Source organism: Schistocerca gregaria, chromosome 5 (assembly GCF_023897955.1).
Source record: "Schistocerca gregaria isolate iqSchGreg1 chromosome 5, iqSchGreg1.2, whole genome shotgun sequence".
Classification (NCBI taxonomy): Eukaryota; Metazoa; Arthropoda; class Insecta; order Orthoptera; family Acrididae; genus Schistocerca; species Schistocerca gregaria.
Window position 1 is genome coordinate 102,853,708 of NC_064924.1, and position 22,248 is coordinate 102,875,955.

The 22,248-nt window shown below is 43.0% G+C and overlaps 1 protein-coding gene across 1 annotated transcript in view; it reads left to right on the forward strand.

The window, feature by feature from the left end:
* Positions 1–21,209, forward strand: part of LOC126273247 (uncharacterized protein FLJ37310-like) — a 113,425-nt gene extending 92,216 nt beyond the window's left edge. Inside the window, exons 2-3 of the mRNA XM_049976791.1 lie at positions 4,065–4,481; positions 21,199–21,209. Of these exons, the coding sequence (XP_049832748.1) occupies positions 4,065–4,481; positions 21,199–21,209 (428 nt within the window). The remainder of the gene's footprint in view (positions 1–4,064; positions 4,482–21,198) is intronic.
* The last annotated feature ends 1,039 nt before the right edge of the window (positions 21,210–22,248 follow it).

The window sequence follows — 22,248 nt, forward strand, 5'->3', positions numbered from 1 at the left end:
GTAACAAGTCATGCCATCGACAGTGGCTGTTGGAAAGCCCTTAAAAATTTTTGAACCTTAATAAAATCCCTTAAGCAATAAATTAAATGTGGCGCCCAACTGGTACACACCAGCAGAAACACTGACAATGACCCTTAAATAAATAAACAATACCATTATGGAGTAAGGGGAGTAGCTTACAATTGGTTCGCGTCTTACTTTAAGAACAGAAAGCAGAAGGTAATTCTCCGCAATATTGAGGGTGGTAGTGATGTTCAGTCCCAATGGGGCACTGTTAAGTGGGGCGTTCCCCAAGGGTCGGTGCTGGGGCCACTGCTGTTTCTTATTTGTATAAATGATATGCCTTCTAGTATTACAGGTGATTCAAAAATATTTCTGTTTTCTGATGACACCAGCTTGGTAGTGAAGGATCTTGTGTGTAATATTGGAACAGTATCAAATAATGTAGTTCATGAAATAAGTTCATGGCTTGTGGAAAATAATTTGATGCTAAATCACAGTAAGACTCAGTTTTTACAGTTTATAACTCACAATTCAACAAGAACCGATATTTTGATCGGACAGAAGGGGCGTATTATAAACGAGACGGAACAGTTCAAGTTCCTTGGCGTTCGGATAGATAGTAAGCTGTTGTGGAAAGCCCATGTCCAGGATCTTGTTCAGAAACTAAATGCTGCTTTATTTACCATTAGAACAGTATCTGTAATAAGTGACACTTCAACACGAAAAGTAGTCTACTTCGCACATTTTCATACACTTATATCGTATGGTATTATTCTTTGGGGTAATTCTTCGGATTCAAAAAAGGTATTTTTGGCTCAAAAACGGGCTCTTCGAGCTATATGTGGTGTAAGTTCGAGAACCTCTTGTCGACCCCTATTCAATAGTCTGGGAATTCTGACATTGCCCTCACAGTATATATTTTCTTTAATGTCGTTTGTTGTTAGCAATATTAGCCTATTCCCAAGAGTTAGCAGCTTTCACTCAGTTAATACTAGGCAGAAATCCAATCTGCATGTGGAATGCACTTCCTTGACTGTTGTGCAGAAAGGAGTGCAGTATTCTGCTGCATCCATTTTCAATAAGCTACCACAAGAACTCGAAAGTCTCAGCAGTAGCCCAAACTCTTTTAAGTCCAAACTGAAGAGTTTCCTCATGGCTCACTCCTTCTATTCTGTCGAGGAGCTCCTAGAAGAGCTAAAAATTTAAGCTAATTCCACTGTTACATTGTTGATTTTCTTTATTTAAACTTACGACTTGTCACCAGAATATGTTTTTTTATATTTCATTTTATCTGTTTCTAATATCGTGTTATAATTTCATGCATTGACTCGTTCCATGACCATGGAGACTTCTCCTTAATTTGGTCCCACGGAACAATAATTAAATAAATAAAAAATGAAATAAAACAGAAAATAAGTTGGCAAATACGGAAGGTGGCTATCACATCCAACAGGCAATAATCAGGCAAGTTTTACAATGGATGGAGTTAGTTAAAGACTGGTAAGAAAGGAAAAGTTCAATAGTTCATATTCACAAGTGAAAGGCCTTAAAATTTACCACTCTTCAGAAGCAGCAATAACGATGCAAAGTTTAAACGAGTAATCAAAGAGCAGGTATAGTGAGGAGGAACTTGAAACTTGTAAAACACGCTTCAAAGCTTAATATCTCACTGAATCCACAAATTATGTAGGTTAATAACCCCGGATGAATTGGCACATATCAGACGATCGAATTTACTTAACTTGATCCGGCAAAAAGCGGCTGTTGGAAGCACCAGATTGTGGGATAACCTAGACGTCGTGCGACGACGGAAGTGCTGCTTCCGCAGAAAGAAAACGCTTCTCTGCTACCGGCCCAGAAAACAGCAATGCCTAGTTCGCTGCCAAAACTACCCCTCCAACACACATCAGAAGGCAAGAGTAATCTGCCCAAGTAAGGCTACAGACGTGAATGCCTGAGATATAGTGAAATTTAACTTACTGCGGAAGCGACTACACGTGCGAGTTACAAGCTTGACGCTTGTCAAAATTAGTTGAAGATTACAAGGTGAAATATCATCGCCTGATAATGCAATGACTAGGGAATACTCATCTACGAAGGGTACGTTACCATCGACTATGCCACAATTTGAATTTTATCAACGGAATTCATAGCAGAATACACGTGCACTTGCATGGAATATGGCCTGGAATAACGATTCACTGTCACTTAAACAGATCGATGAAGGAAGGGCGTTAGCCTCACACGTACAGTTCCCTATTAACACAGCCGTAGCCTTACGATAACAAGTACCAAATAAAATGCAAGAATTTCCACTTCCATGAATCCGGGGTGGTGTTGCCTGAAATACATACAGGCGGTCTTCACGGTGCCGTAAAATTTAAACTGGCAGAGTGGGCCGCGAACTCTCCAACCAGATTGCACGCAATGTCCACTTCTCTCCCGCAACGCGACGTTATCAACTCTTATTCGAGTGGAAAAGGGTTGCCCCCGACCGATTTAACTACGAGACGTTTCTCGAGGCCCGTACCGGACAGCAGAAGACCCTCAAAAGCAAGAACTCGGCAGCCACGTGCCCTCCAGATAACTGCCAGTACCAGGACCCACCGAAGCAACGACACACAACCCGACCAAAGAACCTAGCTCCCAACATATGATCAGATCGATTTCAGCAACTTTCGTAGTCAGTTGCGTCTGCAGGGTGCCATGACCGCCAAAAATAAAGACGCCACGGCTCAATGTTTCGTCCTTACACAAGTTATATCCTCCCCTTATATCCTCCCCCCCCCCCCCCCCCCCCAACACACACACACACACTGTCCCTAAGAAGAGGCTGGAGGTCAACTAAGGTGGAATCTGGGGGTCCTGCCCGTGGCTAATACTTGATTAGCAAATTGACCAGCCCCAGGAACTTAACAATGGGAAACGGACCGATAAAGTGTGGGGGGATTGAACTTACGAAGTCTGACACCACCCTGGGCTCGACAAGCGTCGTTTCTAACAAAGATCTTATCCTCTGCGTTGCCCTCAAAGGGTTGTCTACCCCGGTTACGGCACTTTACCTGGCGACTATGGGCCAATTCGGTGTTGTTCCTACTTCGTTCCCAATTTCGCTCAGCTTGCTGCTCCTGTTAATAATCTGCGAAGGAAGGGAGAAAATTTTGACAAACTGCCTATTGGCTTCTGTCCAACGTCCGAGGGCTTCTCCACCGTCATTTCCGGCTCGCAAGGTACATATAATCTGCGGCCGCGAGCTCGACTCCATTTCACTAGCGGCAATGGAGGGTGAAGCTTTGACAATGCGAGCCACTCGTGTTGGCGAAACGTCAGTGAATTCATAAGATGAACGTCGGCTGAAATCCGAGACAGAATCCAATAGGCAGTTTGTCAACAAGTGGCCACGAAAGCCTCAACAACTGTGTAGAAAATTTTGTTTAGGACGAAAGCCATCACGTGCTTTTCAAGCTATTAAGACCGCCATCGTGAATCTCCCAGTGCCGGCTGTGCCCGACTTCGGAAAGAGATTTATTGTAGAAACCGACGCTTCCAAAGCAGCGATTGCTACGGTTCTCCTCCAGGAGGATCAGGGTCAAAGTCACTCTTTAGCTTTTGCGTCAATGAGGCCGTCCAGCCACGAATTAGTCTATGTATGAGATTTGAATACCGATAATCATCTGTTAAGCTGGATTCTGGCCAGACGCAGAAAAACCGGTAGAACCGCGAGGTGGGCGGTCCGGATTTCAGCGTTATCCCAACCCTTGTTGTGAGGTATCAGTTTAACATGGTCCTCAGATGGCCAACACTAAAAGGAGAGGAAGATGTTAGGAGCCGTGGAGCACAACTCGGAGGAGAGAGAGAGAGATAGAGAGAGAGACAGAGAGAGAAAGAGAGAGAGAGAGAGCGTCTCTGAACGACCTCTCCGAGTCTTAGATCTGTCTTTCTTCTTCTGTTCTCCAGTTGTTACAGATTCTAAGTGCTGTATTAGAAGTGCAGGCCCTGTTGGCAAGTCGTTCTCACAGCCGTCTTGTACGTCGCTCACGCACTGCACGATTCCGGTGCAGGAGGGCGGAAGCCAACTCTCGGGGCAGTAACTGGCAAGGAAGTCGATCGCTGCTCTGCAGACAAGCCAGCGGGTGGCGGCAGCGCCGGAGGTCTCGAGGGCGGCGGAAGTGTCGGGGGCGGCGCAGGGGGCGGAGGCTCTGCCGCAGAGGAGCCCGCGGTGGCAATCAATTCACGCGGAAAGGGCGTCGCACGAATATATGTGACAGGTGTTGAATCGGCGGCAGGGCCGGCGATCCATCTCCCGCCCGCCTCTGATCGAATCGGCGGCGGTGAGGGTGATGTAGGCGGCTGCGCGCTTTTAAGCGGGAGGGGCTGCCCGGGGCGGCCGCGCGGAGCGACTCGCAGCCACGAGACAGTCCCGCAGGGCGAGCGCCGCCAGGCCGACGTGACGACCAGGGAGCGGGCGGCTGGCGGAGGCGCGTCTCACCTCACAGCCTACCTGCTGCGAGTCTACAAAAGGCAGCATCACAAAGGGCTTGTGACGTTTCCATCAAACGATCTACATCTACATCTACGTGATTACTTTGCTATTCACAATAAAGTGCGTGGCAGAGGGTTCAATGAACCACCTTCATGCTGTCTCGCTCCAATTCCACTCTCGAACGGCACACTTAAATTTTTCTGTGCGAGCCCTGATTTCTCCTATTTTATCATGATAATCATTTCTCCCTATGTTTCGCAATCGGAGGAGAAAACAGGTGCTTGAAATTACATGAGAAGATCCCTTCGCAATGAAAATGCCTTTGTTTAAATTCACGTTTCATGTCTGTGACACTATCTCCCCTATTTCGCGATAATACAAAACGAGCTGCCCTTCTTTCCACTTTTTCGATGCCATCCGTCAGTCCCACCAGATGCGGATCCCACACACCACAGAGAAGTACTCCAGAATAGGGCGGACAAGCGTATTGTAGGCAGTCTCTTTGGTAGACCAGATGCACCTTCTAAGTGTTTTGCCAATGAATCGCAGTCTTTGGTTTGCTCTACCCACAATATTATCTGTGTGATCTTTCCAACTTAGGTTGTTCGTTGTTGTGGTTGGCAGGAGAGCCAACACCGTGTTACTAGAGGAGGCCGTAATGTACGCGTTTTAGCTCACGCAGGCTGGCGTGAGGTCTGGAACAGGACAAGGAAATTAGAATGTAGAAAAACGGACGTAGCTGGTGGAAAACTTAACTTTAATCCATTAATGGTGAGCGTCGGTCTAGACAGTACATGATTCACAATATCAATAGTAACTGAATATGGCGCCTTGCTACGTCGTAGCAAATGACGTAGCTGAAGGCTATGCTAAACTCTCGTCTCGGCAAATGAGAGAGTATTTTGTCAGTAAACCGTCGCTAGCAAAGTCGGTTGTACAACTGGGGCGAGTGCTAGGAAGTCTCTCTAGACCTGCCGTGTGGCGGCGCTCGGTCTGCAATCACTGACAGTGGTGACACGCGGGTCCGACGTATACTGCCGGACCGCGGCCGATTTAAAGGCTACCACCTAGCAAGTGTGGTGTCTGGCGGTGACACCACATTTGTAATCATAATCCCTAAGTAATTAGTTGAATTTACAGCCCTCAGATTCGCGTGACTTATCGCATAATCGAAATTAAGCTGATTTATTTTACTACTCATGTGAATAACTTCGCACTTTTCTTTATTCAAGGTCAATTGCCACTTTTCACACCATACAGATATCTTATCTAAATTATTTTGATAGTCGTTTTGATCATCTGATGACTTTACAAGACGGTAAATGACAGCATCATTTGCAAACAATCTAAGGAGGCTACTCAGATTGTCTCCTATGTCGTCAATATAGATCAGGAACAATATAGGGCCAATAACACTTCCTTGGTGAACGCCGGATATTACTTCTGTTTTACTCGAAGACTTTCCGTCTATTACTACGAACTGTGACCTTTCTGACAGGAAATCAATAATCCAGTCGCACGCGATACTTTCCAGTAAGAAAGGAAGGAAGACTGGTTTAACGTCCCGTCGACGTTGGAGACAGAGAACAGCCTCGGATAGTGCTCAGATTCCGCCATTTGTCTGCAGCGATTTTGGGAAATCACAAAAAATCTAAATAAGGAAAGCTGGACGCGAGTCTGTACCGTCATCCCTCCGAATGCGAGTCCATTGTGCTAACTACTGCGACACATAACTCGGTGCGAAGGTTTTTGTTAAAAGGTCCAAGCCGTCTGCAGCGTGAGTTAGCGGGTCATTTAAATGAGGCGAAAGGGACGAACTACAGACGCCAGTATAGCGGGTGTTGGTTAACAGATGGCCAACGCGGGAATGACCGAGGGCTATTCTGAAAGTAAGGTTAAATCGAATTCAGATTGCAAGCCACTTTAAAAATCAATACTGTTGTGTCAGATTCTTGTCGGGTTTCCAGCCGGATCAAACTGTCCTCTGAGCACAATATTTCAGCAGTCCACCTGGCCACCATCATCAGATGACAAAAGCTACTCTGCTCTCACCGATAACTGATTCCACTCTCAAATGACTGCACCTTTCTATGCATTGGAAATACAACAGCACATGAGCCAGACACAGTGCGCTCGCGGTCAAGCATTCCTGCTTCTCCAAAACCAGTTGCAGCACCTCCGGTGAATGCTATTGAAAACAATATATCGTTACAAATGATTATTCAGATGCCGCTATTTCTTCATATCTGATGAAACAGGATTCCACGTTTTACTTAGCGGCTATCCATTATCACGATTAATGATTTTATCTGCTACTCTGGTTTCGTCGGATTCTCTTACAATACAACCCCAACACCGAGAAGCATTTTCAACTACTTGTGTCTCATTGTATAGCATCTTGTGTGCCTCTGAAAGGCAATGCTCAGCCACCGCAGATATATCTGGTTGTAATAATCGCGTATGGCGATGATGTTCAATATAGTCAACGACATGTGTATTGAACATCATCGGCATGCGCGATTATTACAACCAGATATATCTGCGGTGGCTAAAATTTGCCCTACAGAGGGACACAGGATGCTATACAATGAGACGCAAGTAGTTGCAAATGCTTCTCCGTATTGAGATTGTGTTTTAAGAGAATCTGTCGAAATCAGACTAGCAGATAATGGACACCCGCAAAGTAAAACGTGGAATCCTGTTTTATCAGACATGAAGAAATAACGGTATGTGATTCGGCTGCCAATGAATAATCATTTGTAACGGTATATCGTTTTCAATAGCATTCACCAAGGGAGGTGCTGCAACGATCTTTTCGCCAGGGAGCAGCAGGAATGCTTGAGCGCGTGTGGAGTGTATCTAGCGCATGCGTTGTTGTACTTCCCATGCATATCAAGGTGCAGTCACGTGCGAGTGGAATCAGGTATCAGCGAGAGCAGCGTAGATTTTCTCACCTGATGATGGCGCCTAGGTGGACCGCTGAAATATTGCGCTCAGATGACAGTTTGGTCCGCCTGGAAACACCACAAGAATTTTACATACCAATACGCCGGGAAAGTCTACATAGTCTCATCAATACTGTTGTGTTTTCTAGAGTTAGGTATACCTTACAGCTACTTCTCTACTTAGTTGCAGCTCCCACTTAGGCATTTGTCGTAGCGTTTACCAACTTACCAGTACCCTCGTCATAGAAGGCAGTCGCCTGTGCTTTCCGCCACTATTCTATGCTAATCTACTGCTCGTTGTCTCATCCAAAATGTCGTTTTCGTAGCCAGCGGTCATCTGAGCAGAGATCAAAATCAGAGGGACCTAGTCCGGGCCGCATACGGGATGATCGAACACTTCCGACTGACAACGCTGCAGGGTCGTCCTCATTCCCCCTGCAGTGTACGTCCGAGAACTTGTAACACTTGTATCGATTACAAGTAGGTTTATGTTATGTAACTGTGTATCTGCAACTATGGAGTGTGTATTCTTTGTTAGTTGAAGTTCTTGATTTGTGACAGGAATTTTAGACTTTGCATTGTATGGATGCAAAAAGACAAATGATTATTTAAAATAACGCAGTTTTATGTGTGAATAATTATAAGAAAACTATGTATATTGGTCATGGTTCATGCTTAGGGCACTTGTATTGTAAAACGTAAAATATGTAGTAAAGTCCTTGCACAACGGAAGTGGCATGGCGCAGTGTAAAAGGTAGTTTCGGCGGTCGAACCCGGCGAATGTTTGGTGTGAACGGTAAGCAGTTAGCGGCTAGCTGTTGCACGGTAAACGTCGACGGTCCCAAGGCAGGCATTTGGAAACCGCTTTGGAAAGGAATTTTGCCTCGGATGTGGATTTGGCTGTCGATTGGTATTCTCGGCAATAAGGAATGGCACTAATACGTTAAAAATCCGTCGCCAAGAAGAAAGTTTATAGAGAATTCAAACATCAAGAGCCGTGAGTACAGCGAACCTATTCTGCGTCCTCTCCTAAGTGTTTATAAAACTGAGTACCCTGTTTCAAACGAACTAATACTGATTTAAAGTATTCTAAAATTATTATTTATGTTTGTCAAATGTGCAAGTATTAACAAAAGTTGAAGTTAAATTGCAAAAGTGAAGTTACTCAGAATTTTGCTAAAGTACTCTGTTATTGCAAAGTATCGTTTTGCAAAAATATAGTGTCCGAGCGTGTAAATGCTACGTCTAAAATACCTTCACCCCGGTGATGAAAAAGGCAAATAAGTTAAACTGATTTGAAACATAATTTGGTATTGATTACTATCATGAATGATTTTTTTAAAGTTAATTGAGCTCAGTGTTGAAGAATTTATCTTGAAAGGTAGAAGCATAAAATATTCCAAGTGATGTTAAGAAGTAGCTTCGTTTGAATTAGTCTTTGATATTGAAATAATCATAGAGTTAGACTAGTGACACTATACTAGTTAATGGGTTCCCACCATATTCTTCACATATTAGAAAGGTAATTGAAATATTATTGCTACTAAGGAAATCTGATTTATTCCTGTCGAAGGAAGTATAAACAGTGTAATTATTATATTTTTTATCTTAATTACTGGTTTTCACATGCCAGTTAAGACATAAGACCCTCATTTCCAACTTTAACTTATACATCTTGCAGTAACATTTCAGTACTGATTCAAGTAATGATCTTGAGTGCAGCCATTATTAGTATGAATTTGGTATATTTTTACATTCTATGATTACTAATGTCTGCATAACAGGTAACTGTAGCTACATACAGCTCAGAGTGCACTGTATCAGTTTGTATCCCGTGTGCTATACAAAGGGTAATATTAATGAAAGTAATTTCAACAATTTATATTCCATTTTGTTAAACATATATTTTTAAATTCATGTACCTAATTGGGCTGGAAACCGTTCATTTTTTTCATTCGTATATGAATTTTACTACTTTCACTAATGCCCAAATTTAAACCCTGTTTAACTTTTCTGTTAACTGCAAATGTAATCACAATTACAGTCCGATACCTTGTCCATTAGATACACAAGCGTTCAGAATTCCCAAATGCTCTCACATGGTAACATTAACTTGTGTCATGGCAGGTTAGTGTTATACGAGGCTTTTCACGTGACAGGACTTAAGGTCAAGTTGTTAGCAAAGATGGATGTATAAAAGGTTAGTGTTATAAACTGTCATGAAGAATGAAATGCAAGACTGGTACGTTATGTGAGGTTGCATAAAAGCAGATAAAATCTCTCAGCGGGCATCAAAACTTCACAATAGGCACTATTTATCTAGGCCTCTTTACATGCGCACTATGTGCTCAGAACTGAAAAGAGCGACGTTACCCTTTCTACATCTACATCTACATCTATTCTCCGCAACCAACCTCACGGCGTGTGGCGGAGGGTTTTTGAGTACCTCTGTCGGTTCTCCATTCTATTCCAGTCTCGTATTGTTCGTGGAAAGTAAGATTTTCGGTATGCCTCCGTGTGGGCTCTAATCTCTCTGATTTTATCCTCATGGTCTCTTCGCGAGATATACGTAGGAGGGAGCAATATACAGCTTGGTTCCTCGGTGAAGATATGTTCTCGAAACTTCAACAACAGCCTGTAACGAACTACTGAGCGTCTCTCCTGCAGAGTCTTCCACTGGAGTGTATCTATCATCTCTGTAACGCTTTCGCGATTACTAAATGATACTGTAAAGAAGCGCGCTGCTCTCCGCTGGATCTTCTCCATCTCTTCTATCAACCCTATGTGGTACGAATCCCACGCTGGTGAGCAATATTCAAGCAGTGGGCGAACACGTGTACTGTAACCTACTTCCATTGTTTCCGGATTGCATTTCCTTAGGATTCTTCAAATGAATCTCAGTCTGGCATCTGCTTTACCGACGATCAACTTTATATGATCATTCCATTTTAAATCACTCCTAATGCCTACTCCCAGATAATTTGTGGAATTAACTGCTTCCAGTTGCTGACCTGCTATATTGTAGCTAAATGATAAAGGACCTTTCTTTCTATGTATTCGCAGCACATTACACTTGTCTACATTGAGATTCAACTGCCATTCCCTGCACCATGCGTCAATTAGTTGCAGATCCTCCTGCATTTCAGTACAATTTTCCATTGTTACAACCTCTCGCTATACTACAGCATCATCCGCAAAAAGCCTCAGTGAACTTCAGATGTTATCCACAAGATCACGTACGTATATTGTGAATAGCAACGGTCCTACGACACTCCCCTGCGGCACACCTGAAATCACTCTTACTTCTGAAGACTTCTCTCCATTGAGAATGACATGCTGCGTTCTGTTATCTAGGAACTCTTCAATCCAATCACACGATGGCCTGATACTCCCTATGCTCTTACTTTGTTCATTAAATCACTGTGGGGGACTGTATCGAACGCCTTACGGAATCTAGCTGGTAACCCGTGTCTACGCCCCTCTGAGTCTCGTGGACGAATAGCGAGAGCTGTGTTTCACACAATCGTCTTTTTCGAAACCGATGCTGATTCCTACAGAGTAGATTTCTATTCTCCAGAAAAGTCATTATACTCGAACATAACACGTGTTCCAAAATTCTACAACTAATCGACGTTAGATATATAGGTCTACAGTTCTGCACGTCTGTTCGACGTCCCTTCTTGAAAACGGGGATGACCTGTGCCCTTTTCCAATCCTTTGGAACGCTACGCTCTTCTAGAGACCTACGGTACACCGCTGCAAGATTGGGGGCAAGTTCCTTCGCGTACTCTGTGTAAAATCGAACTGGTATCCCGCCAGGTCCAGCCGCCTGTCCTCTTTTGAGCGATTTTCATTGTTTTTCTATCCCTGTGTCATCTATTTCGATATCTACCATTTTGTCATGTGTGCGACAATCTACAGAAGGAACTACAGTGCAGTGCAGCCTTCCTCTGTGAAACAGCATTGGAAAAAAGCATTAGTATTTCGGCCTTTAGTCTATCATCGTCTGTTTCAGTACCATTTTGGTCACAGTGTCTGTACAATTTGTTTTGATTCACCTACCGCTTTGACATAAGACCAAAATTTCTTACGATTTTCTGCAAGTCAGTACATAGAACTTTACTTTCGAATTCGTTGAACGCCTCTCGCATAGCCCTCTTCACACTACATTTCGCTTCGCGTAATTTTTGTTTTTCTGCAATGCTTTGGCTGTATTTATGTTCGCTGTGAAGCACCCTTTGCTTCCGCAGCAGTTTTGTGACTCGGTTGTTGTACCACGGTGGCTCTTTTCCATCTCTTACGATCTTGCTTGGCTCATACTCATCGCATGCACATTGTACGATGGATTTGAACTTTGTCCACTGATCCTCAACACTATCTGTACTTGAGACATAACTTTTGTGTTAAGCCGTCAAGCACTCTGAAATCTGCTTTTTGTCACTTTTGCTAAACAGAAAAATCTTCCTAGCTTTTTTAATATTTCTATTTACGGCTGAAATCATCCAGGCAGTAACCGCTTTAGGATCACTGATTCCCTTTTCTGCGTTAACTGTTTCAAATAGTTCGGTTCTGTTTGTCACCAGAAGGTCTAATATGTTATCGCCACGAGTTGGTTCTCTGTTAAACTGCTCAAGGTAGTTTTCAGATAATGCACTTAAAACAAATTCACTGGATTCTTTTTTCCTGCCGTTATAAACGTTTGAGCCTCTCAGTCTATATCCGGCAAATTATAAACTCCACCCAGAACTATAACATGGTCGGGAAATCTACTCGAAATATTTTCCAAATTTTCCTTCAGGTGCTCTGCCACAACAGCTGCTGAGCCAGGGTGCCTATAGAGACATCCACTTACCTACATCTACATCTACATTTATACTCCGCGAGCCACCCAACAGTGTGTGGGGGAGGGCACTTTACGTGCCACTGTCACTACCTCCCTTTTCTGTTCCAGTCGAGTACGGTTCGCGGGGAGAACGATTGCTGGAAATCCTTCTTGCGCGCTCGAATCTCTTTAATTATACATTCGTGATCTGCTCTGGAGGTATAAGTATGGGAAAGCAATATATTTGATATCTCATCCAGAAACGCACCATCTCGCAACCTGGACAGCTAGTTACACCGCCATGCAGAGCGCCTCTCTCGCAGAGTCTGGGACTTGAGTTTCATAAACATCCCCGTAACGCTATCACGGTTACCAAATAACCCTGTGACGAAAAGCGCCGCTCTTCTTTGTATCTTCTCTGTCTCCTCCGTCAACCCGATCTGGTACGGATCCCACAATGATGAGCAATACTGAAGTATAGGTCGAACGAGTGTTTTGTAAGCCACCTTCTTTGTTGATGGACTACATTTTCTAAGGACTCCCCCAATGAATCTCAACCTGGCACCCGCCTTACGAACAGTTAATTTTATATGATCATTCCACTTCAAATCGTTCCGTGCGCATACTCCCAGATATTTTACAAAAGTTGCTGTTACCAGTGTTTGTTCGGCTCTCATATAATCATACAATAAAGGATTCTTCTTTCTATGTATTCGCAATACGTTACATTTGTCTATGTTAAGGGTCATTTGCCACTCCCTGCACCAAGTGCCTATCCGCTGCAGATCTTCCTGCATTTCACTGCAATTTTCTAATGCTGCAACTTCTCTGTATACTACAGCATCATCCGCGAAAAGCCGCATGGAACTTTCGACACTAAGTACTAGATCATTTATATATATTGTGAAAAGCAATGGTCCCATAACAGTCCCCTGTTACTTTAATGTCTGTTGGCGTCTCTCCATTGACAACAAGATGCTATGTTCTGTTTGCTAAAAACTCTTCAATCCAGCCACACAGCTAGTCTGATATTCCGTAGGCACTTACTTTGTTTATCAGGCGACAGTGCGGAACTGTATCGAACGCCTTCCGGAAGTCAAGGAAAATGGCATCTACCTGGGAGCCTGTATCTAATATTTTCTGGGTCTCATGAACAAATAAAGCGAGTTGGGTCTCACACGATCGCTGTTTCCGGAATCCATGTTGATTCCTACAGAGTAGATTCTGGGATTCCAGAAATGACATAATACGCGAGCGAAAAACATGTTCTAAAATTCTACAACTTATCGATGTCAAAGATACAGGCCTATAGATTTGCGCATCTGCTCGACGACCCTTCATGAAAACTGGGACTGCCTGTGCTCTTTTCCAATCATTTGGAAGCTTCCGTTTCTCTAGAGACTTGCAGTACACGTCTGTTAGTAGGGGGGGGGGGGGGAGGGGGGGGAACTTCTTGCACGTACTCTGTGTAGAATCATCGAATTGGTATCCCGTCAAGTCCAGTGGACTTTCCTCCGTTGAGTGATTTCAGTTGCTTTTCTATTCCGTGGACAGTTATTTCGATGCTACAGAGAGCACATACAATTCGACACAAAATTTAAACGGTTATTAAAATACAAGATTGCCTAGTAAATGCAGTAATGTTGCTACTTGCGCACTGCTGACACTGTTCGGCGGCGGAAGGAGACTACGCGATTTTACACTATTCAGGTACTAAAACGCGATGCTACAACTCTCAAATACTATAATACGCCCTAAATTTAAGAATTAAACTATGCAAGTAATCAAAAATAGTCAAAGAAATTAAGAATTAAACTATGTAACAAATAAGTGAGCTAAGAGTATACGACTTGCTGCTGGCAGCTGCTTATCCAACGGCGTCAGGGAGCACCATGTTTGAGCCTGCTTTAACAGTGACCTTCACACAAATTATTTCAAATTTCGGAGCTCACTCAATTTCCTTCGATAATTTGCAATTTTTATCGCTATAAACACGCCTCCCCCTTCAATGTCCAGCCTGTCTCTGCGGTATACATTCCTGTCTGAGTTTAGAATTTCATTACTGTTTACATCTGGTTGCTATTACCATATTAATATTGTTATTCCATGTTGCGTTTTGCCTACTACTACCTTGTCGTGTCTCAGGAGGCATCTTGTCGGGCCTAGGGAGGGAATTCTCTAACCTAAAGCATGCTAGAGTTACTATACAACAAATTCTTGCAAAGCCTCATAAGATATTTTTTCTCGTTTCCATTTCGCGACCTATCGGACCTTACATTCCGAATATACCTCGTACGTTGGGACAGACGTGCACTGGTCGTAACGTATGCAGTAGCCTCAGCCGCCAAAAAGCTAACGACAAGTGTTTAATCATATTTAAAAATATTAACAATTTACAAACCCAAAACTTAGGGATAGTCTGAGTAATCCTAAACAGACGCGACGGCGACGTAAATCGATAAAACATACAATCATGGTCGTATCGAGTCTATAGAGATATAGGCCCCCACTAAGCGTACCGTCACAGATCACAAAAAAGGCTGAAAAAATAGGAAAAGACGATAGTATAAGAATTATCGGGGAGACCTACGTGAGTTCTTCTATCGCTCGGGTTCCTGTCTTCTGTCTATGAGAAAAACTCTGTTCCTCGACCCCCGATTTTAAATACACGCTGTTGGCAGAGTGTCTTTTCGACCAAGTAGCATAATATATAAACGACCACTACCCAAATAATATGGTTATGCGACAATAGAGCGTTCGCTTCATACAGCTGCACCCTATATAGTAAGCTGATGTTCAAGAATGCTGTTCTTGCTGATATTATATTAGTACGATATTGTATGATGTCAGAAGTCGGTTTTGGGATGCTTAAATAAATTTCACTTGATCGAAGCCTACCGACTTTTGCTGATTTCTGGCGTCTGAGGACTGAAGCGAGACTGTTGCAGTCAAAGTCCTTTATCCTTCTCGTGCAACCCATATTTATTCATATTATAAAAATGTGTGTGTGTGTGTGTGTGTGTGTGTGTGTGTGTGTGAGAGAGAGAGAGAGAGAGAGAGAGAGAGAGAGAGAGAGAGCGTGAGAGAGAGAGAGAGAAGAGGGAGAGAGAGGGAGAGTAGGTTCCACATTTCTTCCTATGCCACTGGACAGATTTCAACCAAAGCTGGTACACACATACTGTCAGGCGCCAATCACTGATGGGATAAGAACCACCTACCTACCAAAAGGAGTGAACAGGAAGCGTTTCAAAGGACAAGTGAATGCCTATAGATTATTCATGATAGGCCTTAGCAACTTGCAACAAACATTTCACTTAATTATACACTTCTACGAATTTTTTTTTTGGTTGAGAGCCCCTTAAAGATGAAGAAAGGAAAAATATTTGTCTCTTACTACTTTTCTGCTGGGATGCAGAAGTGCCGAATGAGGAATGACATTATTATTTATTACTTTACTATTAACTGTATTCGCGAAAAAGTTTGCAAACAGTGTGCGCATACACCACGGCATGTAACTGCAAAATTATGTCATTGTCCGACTCATAGTTTGGAACGGCCTTGCCGCAGTGGATACACCCGTTACCATCAGATCAGCGAAGTTAAGTGCTGTCGGACGTGGATGGGTGACCATCCGGGTTGCCATGTGCTGATGCCATTTTTCGGGGTGCACTCAGCCTCGTGATGCCAATTGAGGAGCTACTCGACCGAATAGTCACAGAAAACCATCGTAACAACCGTTAGTGCGGTGCGCTGACCACACGCCCCTCCTGTCTGCATCCTCAGCTGAGGGTGACACGGCGGTTGGATGGTCGAGATGGGCCACTTGTCGCCTGAAGACGTCCGTATAAAACTGACACATCCTACATGACGTTTAACTTTATTACCTCTTTGCTTCTAACTCTATTCACAATAAATTTCGCTATCAGTCTCCACACGTACTGCTGAATATACCTACAATATTACACCACTGAACGACACGTAGTTCAGGAGATATAATATAATAAAGAGCGAGATGCGTAAAAAACTGCTTCATTCTGCGTGAAATTTGAATCTATTATTTAGTTGATACTAACTCAACCAAATGACAACGTGTGTCCCATTCAGTATCTACATGTGTCACTTAATGTACCTACAAAATTGTGTCGTTGTAGAACACACAGCTCAGGAGATATGACGTCATAAAGATTAAGCACAACGTTAGATGCTGCGTGTTACGGTCGTGGACACGCAACCATAAATAAGTACTTGGGCAACAATGGGTTTCTCCTCTAATATATTATAAAAACATATGTAGGTGTTCCTACATCTCCTCCCAAACCACTGTATCGATTTCAGTCAAACTTGATAGGTATATCATTTACTGCCCGAGAACAAACACTGTAGAGACACGAACAGCGTAGCTCACGACCTACAATAGATAGACTATGCATCCAGCTTTTGATAATGATGGGAAATAGTGTCTTACAACAAACTTTACTCATGCTCTCAAAATTTTACATGACTTTTTCTTTCTGACACTACCTACAAAATGATGAAAGGAAACAAGCTGGTCACTTACAATAAAACATTTTGGCTGGTCATACAATAAAGCTGCTACATCATGTATGACCTTTTCAATTTTGTATTTAGTTAATAAAAACTCTATTCGCAGTACATTTTGCAGACACTATTCAGATATACCACTTAATACACCCGCAAAATTACATCACTGTGTCACGTAGTTCAAGAGACAAGAAGTTGAGATTCATGCACGCCGATTTAATTTATTACGTCTTTACCACTAACTCTATTCTCAACGAATCTCGCAATCAGTATCAACACGTACCACTAAATGCATCTGCAGCTTAGATCAGGAGATATGACGTTATAAACATTGAGCTTCGAGAAAATGAAACCGCAGAGAAAAATTCGTTAGAGATAAAGGTGTCAAATGTGTACTAGTATGTGTAAAATGTGTTAAGTGTGAACTACATGTGACATGTGCGAACCCTGGAAAAGCTCCAGATCGAAAGCTCCTCCCAAACTCCTAGAACTACATCTATCAAATTTTTTGGTGCATATATTACTTACTATCTGGTAAGAAATACAGTGGAGGCTGGAATGACAACGTAGTGATGCAGAGAAAATGGGGGAGGAGGAGATGCACAGATCGAGGTGATGAATGAAAGGGACAGAGAGATTGGGGAAGAGCCCATTGACGAAGAGAAGAGGTGAAAGTGATGGGCAGAGAGGAGAGAAGGACTGAGGAACACATGAACAGAGAGAGGTGATATGGGATATGGGTAGAGAGAGACAGAGGAGGAGTCAATGGAAAGAGAATAGAGCAAATTGACAGATGGGGTGAGGGAGGAGTAGATAGACAGAGGGGTGGGGAGAAGCAGATGGCAGAGAGAGAAACAGGAGCTGATGGACAGTGAGTGGAGAGTGGAAGAGGTGGACAGAAGGGGAAGAAGGAGGTGCTCAGAGAGAGGGGGAAAGCAGTTGGACAGAGAAAGGGAGAAGGAGAAGATGGACTAATAGAAGATTGGAGTAAATACTTTCCCCAGGCAACCCTAGGTACTCTGCTTGTAATAAAATGGAAGTCAAATCTCGCATTATCAGATTTAAATTCTCTCACGAAAAGCCTTAAGTAAAACTGTATAATAACTTGGAAATGTGCAGCTGATTTTGGTTGCCATATATAATAAGGGCAGACAATGAAATTCTTGTTTTCAAGTTCCAAGTGAACGATCTGATGAGGAGCATTGACATAGCTTCTCACTTTGATTTTATGGCATTCCCAAATTATGGGTTAACGGATGCTTATAAAGATTTCTAAACAGTTCTGAGGACATTCATGACAATGCCAGTGACTGCAAAGTCATTTAAGAGCATTTCCATCAAATTAAAGATCATAAAATGTTGTTAAGGTTGCTGACGGTTAAAGCGGATTGTCAAATACTGCTGTGTTGTCGATAGACTATGACGTACAGTCTAAACTTGACTTCAGTGACGTAATCAATGAGTTATCTTCTCTCTAATAACGTAACTACATAGTATAGTAGTATTAAAATTACAGTTTCCGGTAAAGGATATTTTCTCAACTTTTCATTACAACCCTTTATTCTTTTATTTCTAATTAATAACAAATGCACTATTAATAATTTGATGTGTGCAATGTTTCTCATCAATGTGGTTTGTTTTAGAAGTTTTAGAAATCTCAGTAGAATAAAAAAAATATGGAATAAGAGATTTATGGCGGAAGGACAAGGTGTGCAGCTTTGGCTGCGTGTCGGTTCCGGAAGAAGACCAGACGATTCACCCTTCAATGGACTCTTCATATTGGGCAGTACCTGGCGAATGGAATGACATCGAGGAACGCTCAGTGTCCGCCAACTTGAAAGGTTATGGAAGGTAGCGTGGCAGAAATGTTGCCCGCTGTAAGCCACACAAGAACTGCGACTACAGCCGCGTGTTGTTGCGCCACTTTAACGCCTGCACAGCAGGCAACCCAAACAGCTCTACCGTAGTGCGTGTAGCTACCGCGCCCTAGGTGAACCGTCACCTCGCTTTCCTCTACGACAAGAAAGTAGCTATCGCTGCCGTTAGGAACGGCATAATGCAATGTTCACAAGTTAATTCATTGGAACTTACTGAGGTAGTTGTCGCTGACACAGGCAGCCTGTAGCACACGACATCAAAAACGCTCTGTTTCTGCCCACGTGACTGTCGATGCAATGTAGACCGGCAAGATGTAGGTCAGACAATAACTACATCTTTCGTCGTGTGTGGTTTCGCTCCCCCACGCCTGCCGTGCAGGTAACCCAAACAGTACTACCGTACCGCGTGGAGACTCCGTACTCTGCCTAATACACCACTTCTGTTTCCACAAGGACGCCGCGCGGGGTTAGCCGAGCGGTCAGGGGCGCTGCAGTCATGGACTGTGCGGCTGGTCCCGGCGGAGGTTCGAGTCCTCCCTCGGGCATGAGTGTGTGTGTTTGTCCTTAGGATAATTTAGGTTAAGTAGTGTGTAAGCTTAGGGACTGATGACCTTAGCAGTTAAGTCCCATAAGATTTCACACACACCCACTAGGACGAAGAACGTAGCTACCGCTACCGTTAGCAAAGGCATGATGCTCTATGTTAATTCATTGGAATTGACCGAGGTGTTTGCTGTTGACGGGAAATGAGGTAACACATTTTTCAGGGAAACAACAACTTTGTAGCATGGTTTCACTTGCACACCAAGCCTTAGCAAAACGAGACAAATATATAGTATTTGACTTATGCCTACGTGTCGCCTAGTTTTGGCTCTGTAGAATTTCATGTTAATTCAAGTAACAATACTAGTGCTATTCTGCATTGTTTAATGTAAGTCAAACTTAAACTTCGTGGTACCTAACTAGTATTAAACATTTCGATATATAACATACGTCTGACTTAAGTCAGGCGAAGAAATATGTGTTTCTTGGGGACGTGATGATGCCGAGACGAAGAAGAGTATGGAATGAAGATACATATGAGAAAGACAGAAGTGATGAGAATAAGCAAGAAGGAAGCTGCTGTTAACATATTGCTAGACGGACAAAAGACAGAACACATAAAATCCCTTGTGTTCCTTGGAAATTCAGTAAAATGGAACGGAAACTGTACAGAACAAATAAGGAGAAAGATTTGAAAAGATGAATCAGTGGCTAAAATCTAGAAGAATTCGATTGGAGCTGAGGAACAGGTCTAGAAAATTTTCTGTCTGCAGTTTTGTGTTTACAGCACTGAGTCGTGGACAGTAAAACAGAGAGATGTTTTAGAAAGTTTTGACATGTGCCTTTGGAGGAGAGTGATTAGAGTGAAGTGGACCCACAGACTTAAAGAATGAAGAGGTAATTACATTAGAAGAAGACGTACGTACAAACAGATGATGGGAACGATTTAGAGTTCCAAACTGAAACCTGTCATAAGATACACTAAAGAAGAATGCAGAAGAATTTCATTAGTTGTATTTTATGATTGTCCATCAATACTAAAATATTATCAGGACTAAAAGCAGTGATGAATGGTTCAAATGGCTCTGAGCACTATAGGACACAACATCTGAGGTCATCAGTCCCCTAGAACTCAGAACTACTTAAACCTAACTAACCTAAGGACATCACACACATCCATGCCCGAGGCAGGATTCGAACCTACGACCGTAGCGGTCGCTCGGCTCCAGACTGAAGCGCCTAGAACTGCACGGCCACTCCGGCCGGAAGTGATGAATAAATATGTGATATACAAAAGAGTTTCCTATATGAAGTATGTGAAAATACACTCTTACATAACCAAAGGCACTCTTGTACATCCTTTGAAACTAGTAACAGGTTACGAAACCACGAGACTGGACTGTATGGTAGGTGACGACAGACAGTGCAATCTGCAGCTTCAGTGGGAAGTGTAGGCAACTACGTGAAACAAAACAGACTGCTGTACTATTCCATATATCTATCAGTGAGAAATGATTAAATTAGTGTATTCGAGGGACAGTGTATTAAGGAATGACAGAAACTGTACGTAATCTTGCTACTACCAGGAACTGGCACCATTAGACGGGGAGAGAATAGAACTAATAACGTTACAATCTGTATCAAGACAAAACGCCAATGAGACAACGCCAGATGACACGTTAACACAAGTTACATATTAGAAGTTGTCTTCTTTCGCCAAGTCTTGTTGTGCTACAGGAAACCATGCTACGAAGTTATTGTTTGCCAGAAAAATGTGTTACCTCATGTCCCGTGCTACAGATTGGCTGTGTCTGCAGCATGCACCTCGGTCATTTCCAATAAATTAACATGGGAATAGAGCATCATGCCTTTCCTGAAGACAGCGGTAGTTACGTTATTCGTCCCAGTGGAAACAGAGGTGGTATCTCACGAAGAGTACGGAGGCTCCACGTGATACGGCAGTGCTGTTTGGGTTGCCTACAGGGCAGGCGTGAACGAGCGAAACGACACATGACGAAAGCCGTGGTTCTTGTCTGACCTACTGATGGCTATACCTTGCCATCACGTGGGCGGACACAGTGCGTTTTGATGTCATCCCACCTGCAAGATATTTATGGGAGCTGCATGGTACGACATGAGGAATCGACCGCAGAACTAATCGATGGGTCTACTTACTAAACCGACGCTCAACCTTTTAGCTACGACGAGCTCCAGCGGGCAGCACCCTGCAAACAGACTTCGATATCTGCCACTTCCCCCCATTTCCCAAACAGATTTATAATTTCTTGGACGATCTACTCACCACATTACGACTTCGATTCATAATAATATTTGTCATATATTATACTTGACGTTGCATCTCCTCCTAACGAGGCTTAATCGTTGTATACCAGTGAATCTCTAGCAAGTAGTATGGACTTTAAGGGCCATTGAGTAGTTGTGCTAGTCGTAGTCCCTTGGTAGAACTGATATAATACGCTGAGGCGTAAAAAATTAAATTAAATTAAAAAAACGAAGACGGTGGAGAATGGAATGATTCCCTGTAGGTCAAGAATCGTGCAAAGAATTATTTAGGCACGTGATGGCTGAGCCTGTTAGTGGGTTTGATAACACTTGCGTAATGTACCACTGCCAAGAAACATAGCTCGATGGAGATCGGGCCATACATTGAAACAAGTGGTTTCTGTTAAATTACGTACAACTACTGTATTGCGGCAGTTCTCTGTATGACTTGATTTAGGTTTCATCGTGCTTCGTTAGTTGGCAACTCCACGTCATGAGAAAGTTAGTTTAGTTCTTATTTTTTGCATACCAACTATCAAGCCATAAGAGAGAGTTATTCTTCTTTGATGTAGCTGGTTCGCTCTATGAACAAAATATTTCAAGAATTATCGCACAAGTGGGAAGAATAGTACGGGTTCCCCATGATTTTGCTCAGGTACTTAGAAAAATAGAGGCATTACCATCTGCTGGATATATGTAGATGCAAACGACTTTCCCTCATTCTTAGGAGTTGTACCGCTTCTCCATGAC